The sequence below is a fragment of the Ostrea edulis genome, chromosome 6, assembly GCF_947568905.1.
Source record: "Ostrea edulis chromosome 6, xbOstEdul1.1, whole genome shotgun sequence".
NCBI classification, from domain to species: Eukaryota; Metazoa; Mollusca; class Bivalvia; order Ostreida; family Ostreidae; genus Ostrea; species Ostrea edulis.
In genome coordinates this window covers 77,710,667-77,727,850 of record NC_079169.1, presented here as the reverse complement: position 1 = coordinate 77,727,850, position 17,184 = coordinate 77,710,667, and the positions used below count along the sequence as shown (strand labels likewise).

General features: G+C 35.5%; 1 protein-coding gene across 15 annotated transcripts in view; it reads left to right on the top strand.

Moving 5' to 3' along the window:
- The window catches only part of LOC125645961 (neuroglian-like), a 37,351-nt gene extending 20,601 nt beyond the window's left edge, over positions 1–16,750 (top strand). For 12 of the 15 annotated variants that reach the window (XM_048872002.2, XM_048872005.2, XM_048872006.2 and 9 more), the window contains 14 exons: positions 74–186; positions 417–528; positions 3,770–3,948; positions 4,117–4,299; positions 4,701–4,823; positions 6,136–6,238; positions 6,673–6,860; positions 7,510–7,677; positions 8,241–8,399; positions 9,062–9,385; positions 10,698–10,721; positions 12,611–12,745; positions 13,536–13,614; positions 14,485–16,750. In XM_048872002.2, the coding sequence (XP_048727959.2) occupies positions 123–186; positions 417–528; positions 3,770–3,948; positions 4,117–4,299; positions 4,701–4,823; positions 6,136–6,238; positions 6,673–6,860; positions 7,510–7,677; positions 8,241–8,399; positions 9,062–9,385; positions 10,698–10,721; positions 12,611–12,745; positions 13,536–13,614; positions 14,485–14,674 (2,031 nt within the window). In that variant the 5' untranslated portion in view covers positions 74–122 and the 3' untranslated portion in view covers positions 14,675–16,750. The remainder of the gene's footprint in view (positions 1–73; positions 187–416; positions 529–3,769; positions 3,949–4,116; positions 4,300–4,700; positions 4,824–6,135; positions 6,239–6,672; positions 6,861–7,509; positions 7,678–8,240; positions 8,400–9,061; positions 9,386–10,697; positions 10,722–12,610; positions 12,746–13,535; positions 13,615–14,484) is intronic. The other 3 variants (XM_056140853.1, XM_048872016.2, XM_048872014.2) reach the window with 3 other exon arrangements.
- Positions 16,751–17,184: the final 434 nt, after the last annotated feature.

Sequence of the window (17,184 nt, the reverse complement as noted above, 5' to 3'; positions counted from 1 at the left end):
TTTTTTCATTCATCTTGTAAAATTTGAAACCTTTCATATAATATTGATATCATGTTTATTTCACTTTTTTCAGAGGTGTGGGGATGTTTTGATCTGAATAGCTGTGTCTCAACTTGTTAAGGATGGCGCTCCAGTGGCTTGGAATCATATGCTTTATAGTTTTGATATGCCTATGCTTTTGCCAAGGTTAGTACAAACAGAAAAAGATGGGAATTTTGGGGGGGGGGGGGGGGGGACCAAACTTATTTCCCATGAATATGTTCAAGGACAATTTTCTACATGTACCACTTTTAAGTAAAAAGCTTATTATAATTTGATAATCTTTAAACAATTGAAAACATTATATTTTTGACTTTACAAGCATTATAATATATATAAGAAAGGAGATTATGAATCAAGAATATTTATCTTTGCAGTAATTAATAGACCACCATCATTAACAAAAATATTCGAGCCAGAGTACTACATTCAAATTGATCACAGTACACCAGTGACGGTCCAGTGTGAGGCAACCAATGGGGATATAACGTAAGTCAAACTGATAGAGTACCCACGTAAGTCAGACTGATAGAGACAGTACCCGCTATGTAAGTCAAACTGATAGAGTACCCGCTATGTAAGTCAAACTGATAGAGACAGAACCCGCTACGTAAGTCAAACTGATAGAGACAGTACCCGCTACACAAGTCAAACTGATAGAGACAGTACCCGCTACACAAGTCAAACTGATAGAGACAGTACCCGCTATGTAAGTCAAACTGATAGAGTACCCGCTACGTAAGTCAGACTGATAGAGACAGTACCCGCTACGTAAGTCAGACTGATAGAGACAGTACCCGCTACGTAAGTCAGACTGATAGAGACAGTACCCACTACGTAAGTCAGACTGATAGAGACAGTACCCACTACGTAAGTCAGACTGATAGAGTACCCACGTAAGTCAAACTGATAGTGACAGTACCCACTACGTAAGTCAGACTGATAGAGACAGTACCCGCTACGGAAGTCAAACTGATAGAATACCCACGTAAGTCAAACTGATAGTGACAGTACCCGCTACGTAAGTCAAACTGATAGAGACAGTACCCACTACGTAAGTCAGACTGATAGAGACAGTACCCACTACATAAGTCAAACTGATAGAGACAGTACCCACTACGTAAGTCAAACTGATAGAGTACCCACTACGTAAGTCAAACTGATAGTGACAGTACCCACTACGTAAGTCAAACTGATAGTGACAGTGCCCGCTATGTAAGTCAAACTGATAGAGACAGTACCCGCTACGTAAGTCAAACTGATAGAGACAGTACCCGCTACGTAAGTCAAACTGATAGAGACAGTACCCGCTACGTAAGTCAAACTGATAGAGACAGTACCCGCTACTTATCCACACTCTGTCTACACGGCACGCTAACTGTAGCCGCTACTTATCCACTCTGTCTACACGGCACGCTAACTGTACCCACTACTTATCCACTCTGTCTACACGGCATGCTAACTGTAGCCGCTACTTATCCACTCTGTCTACACGGCACGCTAACTGTACCCACTACTTATCCACTCTGTCTACACAGCACGCTAACTGTAGCCGCTACTTATCCACTCTGTCTACACGACACGCTAACTGTACCCACTACTTATCCACTCTGTCTACACAGCACGCTAACTGTACCCACTACTTATCCACTCTGTCTACACAGCACGCTAACTGTACCCACTACTTATCCACTCTGTCTACACAGCACGCTAACTGTAGCCGCTACTTATCCACTCTCTGTCTACACGGCACGCTAACTGTAGCCGCTACTTATCCACTCTGTCTACACGGCACGCTAACTGTACCCACTACTTATCCACTCTGTCTACACGGCACGCTAACTGTAGCCGCTACTTATCCACTCTGTCTACACGGCACGCTGACTGTAGCCGCTACTTATCCACTCTCTGTCTACACGGCACGCTGACTGTAGCCACTACTTATTCACTCTCTGTCTACACGGCACGCTAACTGTAGCCGCTACTTATCCACTCTGTCTACACGGCACGCTAACTGTAGCCGCTACTTATCCACTCTGTCTACACGGCACGCTAACTGTACCCACTACTTATCCACTCTGTCTACACGGCACTCTAACTGTAGCCGCTACTTATCCACTCTGTCTACACGGCACGCTGACTGTAGCCGCTACTTATCCACTCTCTGTCTACACGGCACGCTGACTGTAGCCACTACTTATTCACTCTCTGTCTACACGGCACGCTAACTGTAGCCGCTACTTATCCACTCTGTCTACAAGGCACGCTAACTGTAGCCGCTACTTATCCACTCTCTGTCTACACGGCACGCTGACTACAGTGCTGGTCTACTATGCTTGTTACAGTCTTGGGCAAGGGAGGAAACAATGCATAGGGTAATTTGATAGATGAGAGTACTGTGGACAGGAAATACACAATTTCCGAGTTGCCCAATAGTTCTTTCCCTTTGTGGAACTCTTACGCACAGTGAGACGCAAAACATACTGTCGTCCACACGCAGTGGGTACAAATGCTTATTGCTGCAATGATATACTGCCTAAACGCTGATTATCAGACATCATGCAACCACCCAAACTGCAGGGACACTCAATATTAATAAGTTTATTAGTATTTGATAATAAAATAGCTCAAACTAAAATCAATAATCACCATTTTTCTTTGATTAGAATACCACTCGCGCAGAAGAGGAAATAAACAATAATTTTATATTTAATTTAATGGCCTAATTCATTCAAATATTATTCTTTATATGGTCAGTTTAATGTATAACAACAGCTGATATAAACAGAATTTACACTTTCATTACTCTTATTCGTATTAACATAGCTAGTCTATAGTATATGTATACATCTTGTACCCACCCAAGCGTTCAACAAAACACTAAACGTACCTCTATCACAAAAGAGCTGACATCTCGGAAGTTGTGTATTGGGATATGATGTTTGGGTTTACTGTGAATACAGTAATTGAGATGTGTTTTAGGGTGATTGAGATATGTTTTAGGGTGATTGAGATATGTTTTAGGGTGATTGAGATGTGTTTTAGGGTGATTGAGATATGTTTTAGGGTGATTGAGATATGTTTTAGGGTGATTGAGATGTGTTTTAGGGTGATTGAGATGTGTTTTAGGGTGATTGAGATATGTTTTAGGGTGATTGAGATATGTTTTAGGGTAATTGAGATGTGTTTTAGGGTGATTGAGATATGTTTTAGGGTACCATAAATATTACATCTATGGATGCAAAGGACTTTGTTATTTTCCATTATAAGCCAAATATTAAGGATAGATATAAATAAATTGAGGACCCCTATATATTGACACTGAAGATTTCCAAAAAATGCACCTTTTTCTAACATTAGATCTACATGTTCTTAAAAACGATATATCTTCTTTTGACTGCGAAAATAAGGAAAGGGGCATGGTCACACACAGAGAAACAATTATAATACCTCTTGTTAAATAAAAATTAAATGAAAAGTCAAAATGTGTGATTGATAAATGTTTCTTTCATTCTTCAAATGAAATATGCTGCAATTAACTCTGGTTTAGATACTAGAATACTTTAGAAGATCTGTTTTTCTGTCTGTCTCTTTTTACACCTATCAGCTTATTATAAAAGGTAACATAATTTGAAAAAGTGTGAATTGAGATGAAACTTTTTGAATGAAAAGAACCTGTGATACAATAGCTTGTCATGCTGATGAAGTTTTATTCTGATATGATTTGTAGCTATCAGTGGAGAAAAGATAACGTCGCAGTGAGAAATAGTCGACAAGTTGCAGTAGATGCCAAGCTAGGCACCATTACGTTTACCCGAATTGAGTATGAGGATTACGGAACTTATCAGTGCTTTGCCAGTAATCAATATGGCACGGCCCTCTCCCCACCAATAAAAATCAAGGAAGCTCGTAAGCCATTAATGTTTTCTACATTAGCATTTTCACTTTGTTCTAAGGTCGTGAGAAAGGCAAGGGGCAAGTCTTTCTCTCTGTTTTACACACATCTTTTATGAATGAGACTGGATTACAGAGAGTGTGCAGTATACATGTATCATCTACAAAGCTCTTTCTGTGTAGGTTTGGGAAGTTTTCCTATAGAACCTGTGACTCAAGACTGTACTGAGTACCAAGAGTGTCTGATTCAGTGTCGTAACCGTCCAAAATGCGAGCCTGCGGCTGAATGTCGAGTTGAGTGGAAGAAAGGCCCAGGTACAGACTACAATGTTAGGGTGTCGGAAAGAATAGCAGTGGATGGCAAAGGTATGCATTTTGTTGGAAAAGTGTGGCTCGTGTTTGGAATCGGCTGTGTATACTTAACTGTACATTGTAGTAAAACTTATCACTTATTGTTATTGACTTTTTAAAGAGTGCTAGGTTCCCAACTTATATTGTACATTGTTGATCATGTTTGATTCTTTGAGATGAGGGTGGGTATTTTTTTGTCATTGATTTTTTTCTTTTGAATCTGACTAGGGATACTATGATATTTATCAAGGTTTGTTCAGTCATGATGATCTTATTTGATATGTATTTTTTAAAAAAAAGTATATATATCAGAATAGCTTGAATGTTGGTACTGTATACAGCTTATTACTGCTGTTTGAGTTTCAACATTCTTTTTCTTTAACTTTGATATGATTAAGTTGTGATTTGCTTTGTAGGAAATTTACACATTCTAAATGTAAAACAAGAGGACTGGGATGGACAGGAGTATGGATGTGGACTGTGGAACGAAGTAACCAAGACCTTTACTAAAGGCAGCATGACGTCTCTTAACATTATCAGTTAGTATTAGTTAGCAGCATTCAGTATAATTCAGTAAACCATTTTTATTAGCTCACCTGAGCCGAAGCTTCTCAATAACCATTGGGCCAAAGAATTTTACATTTACTTCCTGACATAGTGCAGATTGAAGTTTGTAAAAATCATGGGCCCCGGAAATAGGTTGGGGTCACAATAGGGATCGATAAAAATTTTACATGCAAATATATAAAATCTTTAGATATGGGCCAAGGTAACTCAGGTGAACATTGTGGCCCTTGGGTCTCTTATTTTAATCTGTTAGAGAATATCCTCAGATTTAACACACTGAACCTCTGTTTACTGCATGTTGGTGGTGTACATATGATGCTCTCAGTTTTGTTGTAGAGTTGGGACAAACTGAAAAGAATTAGATGCTTGTTACTCCTGATATCAATGTATAAGATTGAGAATTAGTTTTATCATGAACATTAATGTTGATAATAAGTTGATATGAACAAGTAAATATTTTTATGCCTCCGAGATCGAAGATCGGGGGGCATATTGTTTTTGTCCTTTCTGTCATTCTGTCTGAAACTTTAACCTTGCTAATAAGTTTTGAACAGTAAGTGATAGAGCTTTGATATTTCACATGAGTATTCCTTGTGACAAGACTTTTCCGTGGGTACCAACATTTTTGACCCCGTGACGTTGACCTTGGAGTTTGACCTACTTTTGAAAACTTTAACCTTGCTAATAACTTTTGAACAATAAGTGATAGAGCTTTGATATTTTACATGAATATTCCTTGTGACAAGACCTTTCCGTGGGGTACCAACATTTTTTACCCTGTGACCTTGACCTTGGAATTTGACGTACTTTTTGAAAACTTTAACCTTGCTAATAACTTTTGAACAGTAAGAGATAGACCTTTGATATTTCACATGAGTATTCCTTGTGACAAGACCTTTCTGTTGGTATTGAACCTTTTGACCTTGACATTTGACCTACTTTTAATTTTTTTTTTACATTGGTCATAACTTCTAAATGGTAAATATTAGAGCTTTCATATTGTACATGAGCATTTCCTTTGACAAGATCTTTCTACTGGTACCAAGATATTTGCCCTTAATTGTGACTTTGGCCATCTTCGGAATTGGCCAATATCGGGGGCATTTGTGTTTCACAAACACATCTTGTTTTTGATTACTTTTGAAAAACATTTATTATGAGAGTTATTCCTCTTGATTATTTTACCGTCACATGATATAATAAACTCTATAATGTATAAAGAAATAAGATAAATTAGTACCTTTTGGAAAATCAACATTAATATACATTACATTTTTATTGTAGAATCTACTCCAAAGCTTATAGAGCCCAAAGCTGTGTATAATTCCGTTAAAGTCAAGGCTGTTCTGAGACAAAGCGCTACACTCCAGTGCATATTCGCTGGAAGGTTAGTCAATGTACTATCATTATAATCAGGGGCTTTACTTAGTGGACTAAATGAATTCTCCTAAATACATTAAATACAGAGGTTTCATGACTGTATATATCATACTAATACAGGGATATTCAGATTAAAAGAAGAAAAAAGAATTGCTTGAAACACAGCTGACAGTAGAAATTCTGAAACTTTACGTGAATGAGTTTTTTTTTCGACAGTCACTTTCTTTTTTAATCTCTGGTGCAAACACAAAGGTGACATTTAAATTTAGATGTCTCTGTTGCTGTATTTGTAAAGTGAAATATTAAGGCTTTGGTTGTGGTAGCCAGTCATATTCTGACCACAGGTATCATTAAAACAATTATTAATCACATGGCTTGTTTTTAACATCTAGTTCAGCTATATACTTTTGACACAGGTTATTAAAAATGCTGTTATTTCAGTCCAATACCTAGCATAACATGGAAGACTCCACACCTGGATTTGATCAACTTTACACGCAGTCAAAAATATGAACTGGCTGACTATGGTAGAAAGTTATTGGTGAAAAATATAACTTTTGATGATGAAGGGTACTACACATGTATTGCCAATAATAAAGTTCAGCAGCAGTCTTTGTTAAACGTAACATGTGAGTTTTTATAGAATTATATTTTCTATTCGACACTCAATCTTCATAAGATAATTTTTTCTTTACAGCTCTAAAGACATTTTTATGTAAATGATTTGGAAATAAATGGACTATTTCATTTCCAGGTTGATAGATTCAGGACTGTTTTCTCATGAGTAAATGTTGAATCTATTTATCAGCAATGGAAATGATTCAGTGATGGACTATTTCATTTCCTTGTTGATAGATTCAGGACTGTTTTCTCACGAGTAAATGTTGAATCTATTTATCAGCAATGGAAATGATTCAGCTTTTCCATGACATCGTTTGAAATCTACATTTTTATCTCTTGCATCACTTTGGAACTAATTACAGAATGTGTTTCTTCTTTCCCTCTTTTTAATCATAAATGTTAATTTATGTTCAGAATATTAATGTGCCCATTTAATGGGTGTTTGGACAATAGCAAGTATATTGTCCCAAGACTTCTTCTGGTGTCTCTTAGCTGCACTCTGGATAGGAATTGCTGTTTCATATGTGTAATTGTGCTGGTTAATGGCATACATGTATATACATGAAAGGGAAAAAATGTTGCTGGAAGTGGATTGGCCATTAAATTTTGATATGTGAAAACTAAGAAAATGTGGTGCATTTGTTGTATTTTCTTCAGCTCCACCTTACTTAAATCCACAAAACAAGAATCCTCAGATGCTTGATTCCTATGTTTCTGCTGGGAAGAATGCTGCATTTTACTGTGATGTCATGTCAGTTCCTGGCGAAGACCCTCCCTCCCTACCAATATGGAAGAAAAATGGCAGAGACATTGGTGCCAGTCAAGGTCAATAGACATTAATTCTATACTGTAAAACTTACTTAGTGTGCACACACTTGTGATATTTTACATTCATCAACTACAAATTAAAAGATTTGAATGGGATAATTACTGATGTAGTGAGCACTAAACCGGTTTTACCGTATAGTGTATATTCCTAACATAATGCATGAAGGAAGCAGGCGGAATATATTCAGTAACTGAACAAAACTGAAGACAAGCAATACAATGGGTGGATACTGTATGTGTAGGATACAGCGGTAACTCTAAACAGAACTGTTTTATACAGAATTGAATTAGCATTATCTAGTTTGAAATGTGATTAAGATTTGATGATTTGGCATTCATAAGACGTCAGTGGAATTTTGACAATTATAAGCACCACTGATTGTATGTCGTACACGTATAGTAGACTGCGTTATCTCTCTTGTTTTTGTTGTCATATTTTTATTTTGCTTTTTTTTTGGTTTAATGCTTTGCACATATTACAAATTTATATTATTATGCACCTCTTTTATGCATGAAAAAGGGGACTTGAATGAAATGCGTTCATGTTTTGGATATTTCAGTAGGTGTAGAGTACTTGGTAAGTCAAGACATGAAGGAACTGACCGTGCTAGACGTCATGAAGGCCACCTCAGCCCGACCAGGATCTACCGGCAGTTACCAGTGTGTGTCAGAAAACAGCGAGGGCATGATCTTTAAGGATGCTTTCTTAGCTGTCATTGGTATGTACAAAAAGGCCATCATGATACACGCAGATTCCTGATACTCATTTGGTTTTACAATAAAATCTGAACTTGGAAGGACATGTAAATTTACAATTAATTAATTATAATTACTCACTTTTCCCGATGAAATGATAAAGAACACATGATTATTTATTTGTTGCGTGACAAATTTACAAGTTGATAGAAGACATGATGTCAAGGGTTACTGTATATTGTTGAAAAAACTAACAGTGGTTGCAGCTTTATTTGCATATAACTGTTGGTAGTTGTGTCCTGAAAAGGAAAAAGTGTCTTCATTTACCATTCTGCCACTAGTTGTGCAATAAGACGGATATCCAGAGTGTTCAGACTAGTTTGGTCAAATGTCTTTTCCTCTGTATATTGTACGACTTCCTTTGTATTTTCCCATGTTTAAGATTAGTCGTTTTCCTGTCACTGGTAGACTCCAGGCATTGAATGATATTAACAACTGTTTGAATTATGCCACACCCCTTTCCTGAGAAAATTGTATGGTTCCAAAACTCCCTCTTTAGATGCCGACATACTTTGTCATTGATTGAATAACCAAAATATTTATTTATTTACATTCTTTAAACATTTCATTCTCCGAAGTTTTTAAGTAATGACTACATGTCTAATGATGTCTGTATGTATTTCAGACCCCATTAAGATATTGCTTAGACCAGAGAAATCTTATCGCGTTGACAGAGAGAGCTTGCTGTCTCTTGCTGTGGATGCTGTCACAGATCCAGCTCTGAATCTGCGGTATAGATGGAGATTTACGGATTCAAACAACATAACTATTAATGTAGCAAACTCAGCGTCCTGGATGCTCTCCAACGATAACAAAAACCTCACTATCAACACGCAGGGGTTAGATAAAGAAGAGTTTTTTAGAATTATTGGACGATACACAATAGAAGTATATCATTCCTATGATGCCGAGTTTGTTCACATAGATGTTGTCACAAACGTACTTACAAGTAAGTATATACATGTACCTACAAGTAAGGGACTGTGAGTGCTAGAACGATCATACGTTTGTTATGATGTAGTTTATAGACATCTGTTAGTAACCCTTTGTCTGGTTCATTGTAGTACATGTATCTGGAAATTCAGGAATTAAACTATAAATACTCACACATATATATACAATGTATTAGAATTCTCCTGAAGAAATTACATGTGCAAAGTATATTATTTCTACTAATACTAATGAAGTTCAAGTTCAGTCAACTTACTACACAGTAGCTTATACCATTAAAAGAAAAATGCACTAGCTGATGAAAACATTTTGATGAGAAATTATGATCATTTTCCTGTATAAATTGAAATCTTTTGGTAACTGTTTCACAGCTTATTGTTAATTTATCAAATACAGTCAACTCTCGATAAACCGCCACCTTTTGTTCTTATGAAATTATGGCATTATAACGAATTTGGCGATGAATTGAATTACTGCCATCTTGAAGAGTTAGAGTTACCGTTCTTTTATATGTAAGAGTTATCTTTCCTCTATTTACAATACTTATGTAAGTGAGCGATCCTTTGCTGCTAAGATGTCGCCCACTGTCCTTCTTTTCATATAGCCTTTTCCCATAAAACAGAAAAATGATTTGCAATATCCTGATGGATACATTTTTGATGATGTCCTTGGTACGTAATAATTTCCTTTTTCTCATCGAAATTTAACAGGACCGGCCTCTTTTGTGGCGAAGCCATAGCTAAATTGAAATGTGTTTCTTTGATGTATAAACAACTTGACTACAGTTCATCTCAAGTATTTTTCTTGTTTATTCAATACAACAATTACTGGGATCCTTCTGTCCAGGTGTACGCTGGAGATTGATAATGACCAATTTACTGCTTCACTGACCACGTGCACCCATGGCGGTTTATCGAGATAATTAACACGTTGAAATAGACTTTTGTAATGAAAACACTGTGGCAAATGGCGATAGCGAATTTGGCGTTTTAACGAGAGTTTTAAGTAACAGGAAAAATGTTCCTTGAAAAATGCGGCGTTATAACGAAAATGGCGATGAATTGAGTGGCGATAATTCGAGAGTTACCTGTATGGGACATTGTTTCAATTAAGCCTCAGCCTTAGTCTTTCTATCCTCAAGTCTTTGCTTCTTTCATTGAAAAGGTGTCACATTTTTCTGCTATGAAATAACCCATCATTTCATCATGAACAGTTGCTTGTATGGAATTATGATATATGATGATGAATATTTATTGGGGTAAACCTATGATGCAATTTGACCATGTTGACCTGGTGGCTTTTGTTCCTAGATGTCACTGATCCGTTACCGCCTGGTAAGATTACACCAATGCTCTCCATCTTTTTATGGCTTTGATTGTTTCATTAACATCATTTTGTTATTTTTCAGTTACTGTGAATAATATAATGGCAGATTCATATTTATGTTGTAAAACAATAATTATTAGATAAAAACATTTTTCAGTTAAACCAATCAGAAGATTATGAATAGTGTATTTGATTATCCATACAATATAGTAATTAAGGCAACATAATAAAAACATTGAATAAAGTAATAGTAAATGACTTCAAATTATTCCCAGAATTGAGGACTTTTTATACACTAATTAGGATAATATTATAGATAGTTATAATAAAAGTATCCATTAGAGTTCAGTATGAAGAAGTCATCCATAGTATATTCATCATAGAGTACAGGTTATCTTGGTCCAGTACAACACTCCTAGAATACCCAATACTAAAATAGCAAACTTTGTTCCCTGGTGTTGTATTGCATCAAAAGAGACCATTGAAGTAGAAAATAACATGGTGACAAACTTTAAAAAATCATCTTATTGTTGTACGCAAGTACAGATAACTCTGGAAACTTTAAAAATCATTTTATTGTTGTACGCAAGTGCAGATAACTCGGGAACTTTAAAATTCATTTTATTGTTGTAACTGAGTACAAAACGGTAAACGCTATTCATCTATCTTTTGGGAAAATGATTTCAGTCCAAGTGCTACCCAATTATCTTAATGTATCATAGAATGTCTGGAAATTAAGTAAATCTTTCAGAAAAGCACTACTATCTTTTGATTAGCTTACAATGAAAACTTACAGCTTATAGGAACTCTTCAATATACATGTAGTATATAAAGTCATATTCATCAAAATCCTCAGTCATGATCAATGTTAAGTTGTGCACAGAATGAAGAAAAACAAATTGCATGACTGGTCTTTTTTAAATTTACAAATTTTGTTTTGGTGGTTCTATCCTGACATTTTGGTGATTGCGGCAGTGGGTGAGGAATGAAGCCTAAAACAGACATTTTTTAGGCGAACTTGGTGTTTTGTGCATGTTGTTCCCGTCTTGTTCCTAGTTTCTTCAACTGAGATTGGTACATGTAGAAGATTCAGATGTTGCATGCAATAATTTTGCGGATCCATACAGATCAAGTATCATGCAATTTTATGTTTATGTGTGTTTTTTTTCTTCTTTTTAAAAAATATTTTCTTTCAACATTTTTTTGTGCAGTATACCGGTAGTTTATATCCCATTCACCGTTCTTATTATTCTCCAGCATACAGTACTTCTTTATACTTATAGTCTTGATTTATAGTGTGTTGCATGTTTCAAATTGAAAACTTTGTTACTTCATCAAAGCAAAATTGTGGGAAGCTTGTGCCCAGCATTAATATTATCTACCCAAGGCACACATTTTGGAGCAGGTCTGTATGGAAAGGAATTATTTGTCCCACGTAGCTCAAACTTGCAAAGATGATGATGATGTTGCCCAGATAAAAGAGTCAAATGTTAAATATCCTTTTTCTACCAGGTTAAATCCTTAGAACTTTCCAATTCTGATGTGATCCCAGTCCTGCTTAGGATGCTACATATGACCTACACTTTCTAAATGTATATGTGTCCAGGTTATAGTTTTGAATCAAGTTTTACACATGAAGATCTTATCCAAACTTTTCTAGATGTTGTGTCACATATGCTTTTCCAGAAAATTAATTATTTAGACCCTGTAAAGTAAAAGGATTATTGATATCAAACTAGTAGTAATGTGTGGTTTTAATGATCCTTATTTGTGAGATTTTGTCTCTCTTCTAGATGACATATTCTTAGGTGAGCTACGGAATCTTTGAGTATGTTATGTTCAAAGGAAGTTTCTCTCATTGTTTGCAAACAATGTTCTTATTCAAATCTTTTTGCAGTTCCTCAAGAGCCACCAGCTGAGGCCAATCTGTGGTTTCTGGGAATCATCTTTGGAGTTATCATACTAATCATTGTCATCATTCTCATCGTCTGCATGCTGTATCACAATACTTGTAAAAGTGGAACGTATCCAGGTAAGTCCGGTTTCTTACTGAATAGTGTAAAGGGGTACCTTAACTGCTCTGTCAGGTGAAATTTCAATCTTCCTGCACATTGCAACACCAGAATGGCTCATTAGTGGGTTGCATTTGAATTGTGTTACCGTCTTCAACATTATACAGTAATGTAAAATTCCTAGTACATGTACTCCAAATGTCATTGTCGCAAACCACACCAGTGGGTGCAGCCATTAGAATATCAAAATCTGTGATTGGTCAATAAATGATTGTAAAATTTCATAAATATTCATGTAAATCGAGAATTTTGCTGATCATGCAGCCACGGTACTCCCAGACTCGGTAAGTGGCTAGCAAAGATATCCAAATGTATACAAGTGCAAATAAAAAGTAAACATAGGTTTTTAAAAACTCTGAACTTTTAAAATTAGTTGTGCTTAATTTGATTGGCTAAATCAGTCTCCTGATTATTCACAAGAATATGATCCTCATTTCGATGTGTTGGATGTTAGTGTGGCGAGTTTGCGAGGGATCTAACATCTGATTTTAATTAGATTGTATTCTGAGTGTCATTTGTGCTGAAGATTTTTTCTGGTTCCATGCATATCTGGATTAGACAAGCATTTACTGCTTTTGACTTGGAATTAGTTACACTGTTGATGGATTTGAATAGCATCTAGAGAAAAAAGATGTGACGCATTAATGTTGTCCCACAATACTACTACCTTGTAAGTTTTACTACCTTGTAAGTTTTACATTCTGTGTAGAATAAACGGCTATTTTAGCTAATTCTTTATGTTTCTTTTAGTGGATGAAAAAGAAGTTGCTGCCGGGCATGATCCAGAAAAAGAACTAGCCGACAGTGGATTCCATGACTTATCCAGAGCGTAAGTGTAAATGGAACCCTATGGGAAGAAAATGTTTTATCAAAATCTCTTTAAAGAAACTATTTTTATACAAATCTTTTGATAAAAAGTTTCATAAACTTTTTTTAATGAAAATATATATGTAATTTTCTTTTTATGAAAATATTTTTAAAGAAACTATTTTCATACAAATCTTTTGGTAAAAAGTTTCATAAACTTTTTCTTTATAATAATATATATGTAATCTTCTTTTTATAAAAATATAAAATCAAATTTGTCCTTCACTGCAAAATTCCCTGACATATTACAATAATCATGAAGCCCTTCCCCCCTTTCAATGGAGCTCACCCTATTCATGAGTGATGAAACAGTCCTCTTTCTGTGGCCCTGTTATTATAATGGCTGACTGAATTATAGTCATTTTGCCAGCTTAATTTTGTGAAACTGTTTTCTGTGTTCTATTGTTACACATCATGTGGGGATCTGGGTTAGAATAGGTCCTCAGTACCCCTTGCTTGTCATAAGAGGCGACTAAATGGGGAGGTCCTTTGGATGAGATGGCAAAAACTGAGGTCCCGTGTCACAGCAGTTGTGGTACGATAAAGATCCCTCCCTGCTCAAAGGCCGTAAGTGCCAAGCATAGGCCTAAATTTTGCAGCCCTTCACCGGTAATGGCGATGTCTCCATATGAGTGAAATATTCTCGAGAGGGATGTTAAACAATATACAACCAACCATCACTATTCAATCTATTGTTACATAGATTGCGATAATGATCACCAGATTTTGTAATGATTTGTGATGTATGTTAATAATTTACGATTATTACATATTGATGTATGTACATGTAGATTGTATTGTGTGATTAAAGTTCCTTTTTTTTCAATTTCAGAGATGAAGATGGTCACAAAATGGACAACATATCTCTCTCAGATGATTTTGGCAAACAGATAGAAAGTGACGAAGACAGTATGGGTGAATATGGTGGAGATTTAGACATTAGTAAATTTAATGAAGATGGATCTTTTATAGGAATATATGCAGACAAATTGACACATAATACAAAACAATCAACTGTCTGATAGTAACTTAACACGCAGTGTCTTTGTTGGGGAAAACTTCCTCATTTTGCTTGCCATATAGTGAAAATGCTTCCAGGAATGGGATAAGTCGCTGATAAAATAAGTCGGAGAGAAGAAGATGACAATACATGACATCTTAAGTCCTGTGGAAGTTCACTGCCAATTTGTATGTAGGAGGGTTAATTGTTGAAGCCTCACAGTGATAGATCTAATTGGATTTACTTCATAACTAGTCATGTGGCATTATTGTGCAGGAGCATTCATTAACTCCAGATTTTTACAAGAGGATTCTACATTCAATGTTCAATGTTGTGTACACTGTATAGTGGTGTAACCAAATATTGTCCATTAAACTTCCAGCAAAAGCAGACAGAAATGGACCATTTGTTAGATCACCTGATTTACTCAGCTGACCAAGTGCTTTTTGTGCCTGTTCCTCGCTGTGTTTTGTCCACTTAGTTTGAACATTTTTAATTTTTCAGAAAATACTCAACTGTTTTGCACCGAAATTGGTGTGGGCTCAATAGATAGGCCAAAACTTTAAAAAGTAGAACCTTCTATACTACACTCTAGAACATGTTCCAAACAAATTGACAAGTTTTTATGAACATGGAGGCCTCATATATTAAGAAATTACTGTACTACACATTTATATCTTTCAAAATCTTCTCTACTCAGCAGATAAACAGTGCATAGTTATAATAAGCATAGAGGTCAAACTTGTGACCCCTGAGTCAAGGGTTAAGGCCCAAGCCTTTTGGCCAAGTTAAAGATCAATGATAAAAGTTCATGACAATATTATTAGGGTCGAGATCAAAAAGTTCAATTCTGTATACCTTTACTATGGTTTATTCATAAATTAAAGTGTACATTAAAACTATTAAATGTTCATTAAAATGTAATATTATTTTGGTTTTTAACAGCCACTTGTCTTTTTTTTTTCATGAAAGTGCAATCGATGTCGGATGACAGAAACTTGCAGGAGTTTTTTACTCCCCCTCCCCCAAACTATTTGAATTTAGATTTTTATCCGACATGGATCTTTTGATCTCGCCCCTTAGAACTAATGATCATTGCTTATGATATCAAAAAAGACTTATAACATCCATTTCAAAAGTTTTAAAGATGCAATCTTGCATACTTCTTATTAGCTATTTCTTGTGGGGTACTCGGGTGACCGTTAGGCCCCATGGGCCTCTTGTTAACTATACATTCCAGGCTGTATACCTAGGCATAGTTGTCGGACCAATCCTTCTCTCCCACACCCCCCCCCCCCCCCCACCCCACCCCCACCCCCCCAGTTGCATATGTTTTGCTCATTTACATATTTCAGTTGTGAAATGAAATGTATATATATTTTCAATATTGCCTGAAATCCTTGAAAATATCCATATTTGTGGCAATCTTTATTGTTCTTTTTTAATTGTACTGCAGCATCATTTGGTTTTGTACAGTTTTGATAAACATTCCACTGTTGTTTCTATACCAGGGACACTTCGGCTATGTGTGTGCTGTAGATATTATATTTGATATTTGTACTTGGTGTATTTAAAATGTGAATGTTGAAGTTTCTCTTTATTTAAAGGATAAAGTATATATATGTATTGATCAGTCATATATTAATGTGCAATCACAATTTTTGAATATGTACATGTATGTACTATATGATTTGATATTGCATGCATTATTTTTAAAAATGTCTCAATTTTACCGATCATTTTTCAAAAATTTCTGGAAAGGTGATACTTATTCCTAAGATATAAGGATATGCAAAACATTTATTTTTGTGGCATGAACAAAAGTAAATAATATTAAAAGTCAGTGAGCTGTGAATGATCTCAAAAATAATTTTAGATATATGGCTTTTTTGCAATATTGCTGCATGTTCTGTTGATTTTTAAGTATTATTTGAAGGTGTTGTGAATACCATGTAGTCGAGCTACTGTTTGTATTTTTTTTTTTAGCAATATTTATATACTGTACATATGAGGCCACCCAGTGAATGCGAGTAGTGCCAGTGGCATATTATGTGCAATTATGTTTTTTTAACAATCTGAATTAAATTATATATTTTGCTATGTTGTTTCTTTAATATCCAAAACTGTAACGGTGATAAGAGGTCAATGCATTTCGATAAAGCTACCATGCAGATTGACTTTTCTCCCATTACTACCCATGTGAGATTGTAGAAATATTTATGAGTATCCATGTGGGATTACAAAAATATCACTCTTGGGGTTGAATATATTTGTCAGTTTGATAAAGATATTATTAAAATTACATAACTATGCAGCATTAAGGTAATTGCACCCTTCTAGAATTATAGGTTCAATTTTATATTTGATCCTTGATTTTTCAAATAATACATCTTAGTAACAAATAAAATGATGAAATAAGTATGTTGCAGTATTAATTTTTAAAAAATGAACTATTAGCACACAATAATGGAGGGTGGAACTTTGTTGAGGTATTCCACCTTTCTAAAATTATAGGTTAAATCTATTATTTGA